Here is an 8,437-nt window from a genome sequence, read left to right as displayed (position 1 = left end):
TATATATATGTATATATGTGTGTGTGTGTGTGTGTGTGTGTATAAATACATGCAATGGAATATTTTTCAGCCTTAAAAAAAAGGAGATCCTGCCATTTGCAACAACATGGATGAACCTGGAGGGCTTGTGCTAAGTAAAATAATTCAGACACAGAAAAGAAAAAACTGCATTTCACTTATATGTAGAATCTAAAAAAGTCAAATACATAGAAAGCAGAGAGCAGAATGCTGGTTACCAGGGGCGGGGAGGTGGGGGAAATTGGGGAGATGTTGGTTAAAGGGTACAAACTTTGTTATAAGATGAATAAATCTCGAGATCTAATGTACAGCATGATGACTATAGTTAATAATACTGTATCGAATACTGGAAATTTGCTAAGAGAATAGAGTTTAGGTGCTCTCATCACGCACACACACAAAAGGTAACTATGTGAGGAGATGATACGTTAATTGGCTTGACTGTAGCAATCATTTCACTATGTATATCAAATCCTCATATTGTAAACCTTAAGTATACACAATTCTTATTAAAAATAAATTCAAGCGGTCTTGGTACCTTTTGTTGGACAGCTGGGTATAGGGGCTGGGGTAGGGAGCTGCAGGAAAGGATTCCTCCCCACCTTCTCTTGGCTAAATATCATATGCATTTAAGGTCCAGAACATGATGTTTAAAAGGTCATAATAAATTATTTTGTATGCCAAAGACTTCCCCATAATAAAATATATGTATGCATACACACTTTAAATCATTCTGCAAATTGAGATTCTCTAGATTTCTTAAATTAAGGGCACATATCTATTCCATTTCTTAGTAAGTTTGACACCCATCTAACAATATGCAGTTCTTTGGATTTTTCTTCTAACAAATTCAAAACAGTCTGAAACCTGAAGTGCATGAAAGTGTGAAACCTAAAGTGTTTCAAATACTATAATTTTCCATTTATTTAGTGGCTACTTGGTCCATCTCAGGAGAGACATTATGCTTGAAGAACAAAGTCAGTTTACAACAATGTTAACTCAAAGTCACTCTAACCATTTGGAAAATAAACAAAATTTTAGCAATTATTTGCTGTGAATTGCTTAGAAGTACTAAATATCAATGCCCATATGAATTACTGGTCCAAGAAAAGCCCAGACTTACCTTTTGCAAGGTTTATGATAGCTGAATGCAAAACCAGTTTGCTTCTAGCTGAACTTCACTTTTAGGTTCTAGTCATCAACTGACTTTGGAAAAAGTCTGTCCACACATAGAAACACATTCATACATGTATGTGTACACATATATTTCTGCTTAAAATACAAGCACATAATTCTTCATGCTTAAAGGAAGTTAATATTTAAACAGGTATTTCTCTAATATTCATCACTTTACTGGGACAGAAAAATTGGCTTTTAAGGCATAATAGTTTCAGGTTTTTAGTCAACTATACTTAGTCATTATTGACAAGAACTCAAATTCAGCTAAATTTTGATTATTAGCAACACTGGTGTGCTGTTAAGTATTAAAAAGAAATGGCAAAATATAATTATCACAGTTTTTTTGTTTAACATATAGTACACTAAGGATTGTTTGGACACAAGTCAAAGTAATATTTTTTTTAATAAACAGCGTGACGTTACAGACTGCAAAGTTAAAGTAAAGCAGACATTGACAGTTTCTGATGAGCATAAACAGTAAGTGCAGTCACAGGCCAAACTTCTTGCCAGGAACAGCAAGACTGGGGAGAGGTCTTAAATTTAGTGACACTGTATTATTCTATATTCTCAGTACAATAACACATGCACTTGCTGTGTCAAATACTTTTTGGGCCATCATTAAAAGAACATTTAAAAACATTTTCCTCCTAACTAATGCAGTATACCACAGGACTCCAACTCATTGAATGACAAAATATAGTGAAATAGATTTGCTACGATAAATCGGGCTAAAGAGGGTGATGGGAACTCCTTTTTGAAGCTTCCAAAGTCAACAGTTGATGTATCAGTACTCTAATTTTGGTAGTGCCGCACTCCCAAGATGTTATGTTCTAAAAGCATACATTCCTTTAGATTTTATTCAATCCAATAAAGTCTGAGGACTGAGTCACATTGAAACCATTAACTGCATTAGAAACTTTGGTTCCATAGCCAAAAACATTTCTACAAATCAGATGAAGGCCAAGCTGTCCAGTACTCTTAGGAACATAAATCTGATAAGAGGATTTTTCTTATGAAATCAGTGGATAGTGACCACATTTGGAAATTTATACTAGAATTAAGGAGTTTAGTCTTATTAAAGATATTCTGAGAAAATAATAAAACAGTGAAGGTTTTCTGCCTCCTTGCTATCCTAGAAGGATTAACAAAAGAATCACCTAAAAGTATACATGGCTCTTAGCATAACCACAAAATTATTGTAGTGAGAGATTAAATAATGTTTTAGATAGATTCATAAACTTAATTTAATGCTTACAAAATGCATTACACTCCCCATACTTACCAACATGAGGACTGGAGTCTACTGTTGGTGTGAAAATCAGCTACCAAACTACACTAATATGTACAGTGGACTGATTTTACTTTTTTCTTCCCTGCTAAAACTCTTAAATGTAGTTGTGTAAAAATTAAGTCGTAAGATTTTCTTATGGCTCGTATCTATCACTTTATGCTAACTAGCATGGCTGAAATATGAACATATCTAAAACCAAGCAAAAGGAATGGCGCTGCATTGATAAAAAGTGCAAAACCTTACTCAAGTGGAGTACTTGAAGGAAATAAGCTTGTTTAAAAACTAACATCCCAACTTGGGAAACTCCTAATCAATTTTAAACTCTTCTGAATTTTAGAACCTTGATGTTTACACCTTTTATAAAGAATACCTCTTGACTAGGGCTAGCAAGCACTGCGTATACAAATAGAAATGTCTGCAAATATACACACACCAATTTCACTAATAATAAAGAAAACAAAACTAATTTCAAATGCCGAATTCAAGAAGCCAGTACCATGAACCTCCTGGCACTACTGCCTTTTCCTAATGGTTGGAGCAAAGATTAAATTTTAACACAAATTTTTTCTTAATGTCTCCAATGCCATTAAAAACAAGGCATGCCAACTCTGACTTTATAAATCTAAAATACAGTGCCCTGCAAATTTCTGTCGTATCAGAGCCGGAAGTACTGAATTATTGACTCATCTATTTTTTTTCCTTATTAACCTTCTGAGGTAGAGTTACCCATCCAATTTTATCAGGACCAGAGTTATCTTGAGCTAAACACTATATTCTTTTCAGAAAGTGAAAATAATTTTGAAGAGAAAAGAAAAAAGGCTTCCCAGGCCATGGCACATAAGATACATTTATAATTTTTAATGTAATAATTAAAAATAAAAATGGTTTGTCTTTATATTTTAAAAAACAGCCCAGCTGTATTATTCTGTCACCAAGAATTATTGATATTGTCTGAGGATTCTATCAGTGCTAAATTATATAGTTCAGCCTTCACAATCCCATCCTTGATGAAGAGTTAATTCCCTCATGGTATACACACAATATACTCTCACAACTTGCAGCCATCTCTTAGTGCCCGATCTGAGCAGGATGGATATGAAGGATGTAATTCATTCAAGCAACTCCTCCCTCCACATTCCCCTCTTCTCAAAAACATCTGAAGTATGAAAGTTGTTTTTAAATGGTAGAAGCACCACAATCCATAACACCACATATGGTCTTTAAACTGAAGTATTTTAGTGATGTCTTGGACATCAAAATCAACTTTTAAGGTGGATTTTGAATGTGTGGGTCCAGCCCAGGTCTGCAGTTTGTGCAGATATAGAAACAAAAGGAACTTATAACATTCAGAAAAAGTTAACTTGCTGATTTTAAAATAATGCTGGAAATTAAATTTCTTCAAAAGTTGGCAAGCATGAGCTACTGGTCATGATATGAATTAAATGGATTTACAAATCATTAAGAAACCCAAGTTTATGTACTGTGAAATTTCCATGGTGCCTTTAAAATAGACTGCTCATAATTTTTTTAATAAATGCCAAATCACTAGATTTTTGATGGAAAAAAAATACAGATGGACTGTGTTTTACCTATTTGAAAATCACCAATCCATTTAAAATAAAATCCAAGAGGGTATATACATTCTAATCAAGTAATTGATTATTTTCCTGATTAATAAGAACTACACTTTACACAAAATACTTTATCAGCAGCTGTTTTCTTCAAAAAACCAATAGTCATAGTTTCACAGTTGAAAAAGTTACACATTAAAATATTTTACAATTCATTGTATATTCACCAGGTTCCCATTTCCTAAAGGGCTTGTAATATAAAGCAGATTGGAAGGGAAAAACCTCAAAGTTGATTACTTTGACACTAAGTTTTACAGAGGACACTAAGAACCACAAAAAGCTTAGGTTCTATCGTAAAATAGTGACCAAATTCCATTCTTCTTTAAAAAACCCAATTAGAAACATCTTTTAAAAAAACCAAATTCCACAACATGAGTAACAGATTTTAAATTAACAGCATTCTAAAAATCTTCAAAATAAATGATTTTATATAGCTGAAAATGATAAAAAGTTAAAGCATGATTTTCAAATAGCTGATTATTTCTTGCTAGAATGTGTTTAAATTAGTTTTATTTTCTTTAAACCTGATTTTCTTCTTTTCTCCAAAATAGTCATTGAAGGAAATATTGCTCAAGTGACCAAATGAAATTGTTGAGCCAATGCTCAGTTATACCACATTCAATGACAAGGATGGTCAGCCATAGAAACTGACCAACTGGAATTGATCTCTGATACTCAAGTACCTGGAAGTAGCTATATTATCACTGACTTGAAACATATCCTAGTCACCCCATGTAGCATTTAATTCAATTTCTGGTTCCTTGCCTTCTGAGTACTACCTATCCCTTTTCCCTTATTTTTAAGGTTGTTTACATAAACTCTGCTTGGATTTGTTTGAAATGTACTTTGCATTTAGCTAGTTCATTTAATGTATATTCTTTATAGAATTTGTCTACATTTCTTCAAACGGAATTAATTTGGTTGTAATAACCTAAAAATAAACGTAAATGATAAAAGTTATGTGGCTTGTGTTTTAATGGTGGAGAGGTCCTAGGGGAAGGGGAACTATCTGGACTGATGTGAAAAATGCAAAAATTGTATAAACTTTGTGCAAGGAAGCTCAAAGCTTTTTTGGCACTCAGTAAAACACAGTTCTCTGTTAAAAACTTCAGTTTCCACCATCAAAGCTTCAGATCTGTACCATTTCACTGAGTTTTCCTGTAATTAATCCCTGATATAGAAAATACTGGGATGTTAGTATGTATTAACTGAATAAATCTAAAAGACACTAATTGTTAATCATGAAATTTTAATGTTATGAAATCTATATCTGCAAAAGAATCTATCTGGTTTCCTGCTTAGAACAAAGTTTAAATTCTTCTTAACTATTCTAAGACAGTTTAGGGAAGTAAGTTCCCTAAATAAGTTCCCAAATTTATTTTTCTTGCTGGCAATATTATGTACATGCTTTAGTGAGGTACCTAAATCTCCAGTAATTATGCCCTTTAAGGGTTCTAATATAGTCAAATATTAAGAGTATTTGTATTAGAGTCCCGTTCACTATTCAAGACTTCTACTATAGGTAACTGATTTCATAAATGAATATTTTTTAAGTGATGCTGTATAAAATGTGCAGTCTTCATAAAGTTGTACTCCAATAATATGCCTAGTCTAGAAAACTGTCAGTAAATTATTGCACTCTTTCTGGTGTGGCACCTGGACATTTGCTAAAGCTATGTCCTAGGGCATTAATCATTCATTTGAAATACTGAGTAAAATATCAGATTGTAGAGTGATAACTAGCCTTAGCCCCTACATCTTGGGTTAATGTTTTTCAAAATGTTTAAGAATGTATCCTGTGCTCAAATGCAATTTAATAAAGTTGGAGAGTGAGCCCTGACAACTCGGAAATGGGACATGATCTTAAGATGGTTTAAGGCCCTAATTTTATTATGGAGATACTGAATAAATAGGCTAAAAAGGTAAAAAGTTCATGGTTTCTATTCCCCCTATTATAAAGTATTATTCATGAACATACCTTGCTAGAGGGGTTAAGCAATCAGGAAGATAGTCTAAATTGTGTTAATTTTGGTAACTAATTTCATATGGTTGAGGCATTCTCAACTATAAAAGAGGATGGAAGATGGGGGATTCAAGTGAAAACAGAAGAAAATAAAAGGAAAGAGGAGGAACTTTCACCTGTTTTCCTTAAGTAGTTATACACTAGTCATTGGTATAAATGGGATAGTGCCTGAGCCTCACCCACAGATCAAGAGAAAAGCTGACCATGCTGCTACAAACAATAAAAAATTTGGGGTGCAAAACAATGCATGACTATGGGACAGATCATGTAAATAAAGAATATATATTAATGATAGTTTCTATAATATAAATAGCCTTTAATAAAAAAAATAATCTTTTTAATAACATTAATACTCACTTCTATTTTCTGGAAAACATGCATGAAAAATGTATTCAATTCATTGCAAAAGGAGAAAAAAAATCTAAGGTGAATACTGTACAATTCTGGAGCAAGAATTATTCCTGCTCGTTCTTTCTCTATGATGATTATTTACTTTGTGGGAGCCCAGAATTTCCCTGGGAAATAAGAATCAGATTCTTGTAAATACTGTCCAGAAAAAAAACCCCAAAACACCACCTTATAACAGGTCTCATTTGTGACTGCTTCCCAAACTTTGCAGATAAGACCCCAAATCATCAAAAGGTTTGATTTATTAAAAAGGAAAAGTCTCTGATGAAATCTCAAGAGTCCCTTACACCCCAAGCATTTTTCTTCATCAAACAAGGAGTCAAAAACCCACTTCAAACTATAAATTGAACAGCAATGGAAAAATAAAAAATTTCATTATTTTCCAATCTTAGTGTAATTTAACATCAAACTCCAGTTTACTTGGACCTAATGCAATAATAGATTTTGTTGTGTCCACATTTCAAAACATAAAACATTTGCAAGACAAAAAAAGAACATCATTCTTTTTCCTTCTCCATCATTTCTATATATTTTGGGTTTTTTTTTGTTTTGTTTTGTTTTTTAAAAAAAGATACAAACAATCTTTAAAGTTTACCTTTTTTGGACTTAAGGCATAACATGAAATTGCGCATTATTCTAAAGCTTAATTTTGAAATGAACTATTTTAGTGCTATCGAACCCTGTTTGCGTTTACATTATTTAAATTATATAGTATTTTATTTCTGTTCCTGTTGTAAATTCTAATGCTGTTCATGGATTGTGCAATTCCTATGCAATCAGTCTTTGCCTGTTGACAGTTATTAACAGTGCAGTATAGAATCCAGATACTGAGCTTTCAGTTTCTTAATCATTTCAGTTCAAAGCATGCTGCTTAATTGTGTGGAAGATCCAATCCATTTTTGTTGTCCAGCCACCATGATGTGCATCATTCATTTGTTTCATGAAATATTCCAAAGCCTCCTGCTCAGTTTTATCTAAAGCTAGGGTCTTTCGAATGTATGCAATATCATCAAAAGACTGTAGTTCTGGCATTCCAGAGCCAAGCATCATTGAGAAAAGATTTATGAAGAGATTGGCATGCTGCCGAATAGCTAGATAAGCCTTGTAACACATCTCCTGAAACCTACAAGTAATAAGAACAGTTTGGTTAGTATGGAGTAAAACGTGTTAATACCTTTGGGTCTCTGCTCAAATGTCACAAAGTTAGAGAGGCCTTCTTGGACAAAACTATAAAATACAGCATTCTTCTCCCTACTCCTCTTACCAACACTTTCTATTCCCTTTACCTGACACCAGAATGTGAACTCTGTGAGTCCATAAGCACTTTGTTTACTGCTCTATCATCAGCCCCTAAAAGAATGCCTGGCACATTAGCAATTTAATAAGGACTTATTAAATGTATGAACTGGTCCATACTAAAGCCTCTAGGGATTAGGTTAGGGCCAGGACTGAGTTATAGATAAAAGAGAATTTTATAAAAGGTATTTAAAAGTACTTTAAGGTTTAAGATAGACTAATGATACCCCATATGGTGGCTAAGAAAAATTATGAATAAACATGGTATTGATGGTTGACTGAATTCCTCAGATTGTATGACTAAAAAGTGTTGTTTGAAGCACTATACATGATTTGTTAATAAAGAGAAGGTGGAATCCAATTTTTAAACGGCAGTGAACAAAAACTTTTAATGTACTATGAAGTTTAAGGATCACTTTCTTTTTAGGCCTTAACTAACTCAATAAATTAAACTGGTTTTTCTTTCCATTTCCTTCACAGCATTACACAATAAATAAATAAAAATAAACACATTAAAATATCCAGTTTATGCTACAATGTTAATAAAACATTTATTTTTAAATTGCTTGAAAAATATCGATTGTTTTGGTA

General features: G+C 32.9%; 1 protein-coding gene across 1 annotated transcript in view; it reads right to left on the bottom strand.

Annotated features, from left to right (window-relative positions):
* Window positions 1–1,566: 1,566 nt before the first annotated feature.
* Window positions 1,567–8,437, bottom strand: part of PIK3CA (phosphatidylinositol-4,5-bisphosphate 3-kinase catalytic subunit alpha) — a 108,206-nt gene continuing 101,335 nt past the window's right edge. The window contains 1 exon segment of the mRNA XM_024755104.1: window positions 1,567–7,673. Within this exon segment, the coding sequence (XP_024610872.1) occupies window positions 7,403–7,673 (271 nt within the window). The 3' untranslated portion in view covers window positions 1,567–7,402.

Source organism: Neophocaena asiaeorientalis, unplaced genomic scaffold (genome assembly GCF_003031525.2).
Source record: "Neophocaena asiaeorientalis asiaeorientalis breed wild unplaced genomic scaffold, Neophocaena_asiaeorientalis_V1.1 scaffold188, whole genome shotgun sequence".
In the NCBI taxonomy this organism is placed as follows: Eukaryota; Metazoa; Chordata; class Mammalia; order Artiodactyla; family Phocoenidae; genus Neophocaena; species Neophocaena asiaeorientalis.
Note: the sequence above shows the minus strand (reverse complement) of the source record. Positions and strands in the feature narration are given on the sequence as shown.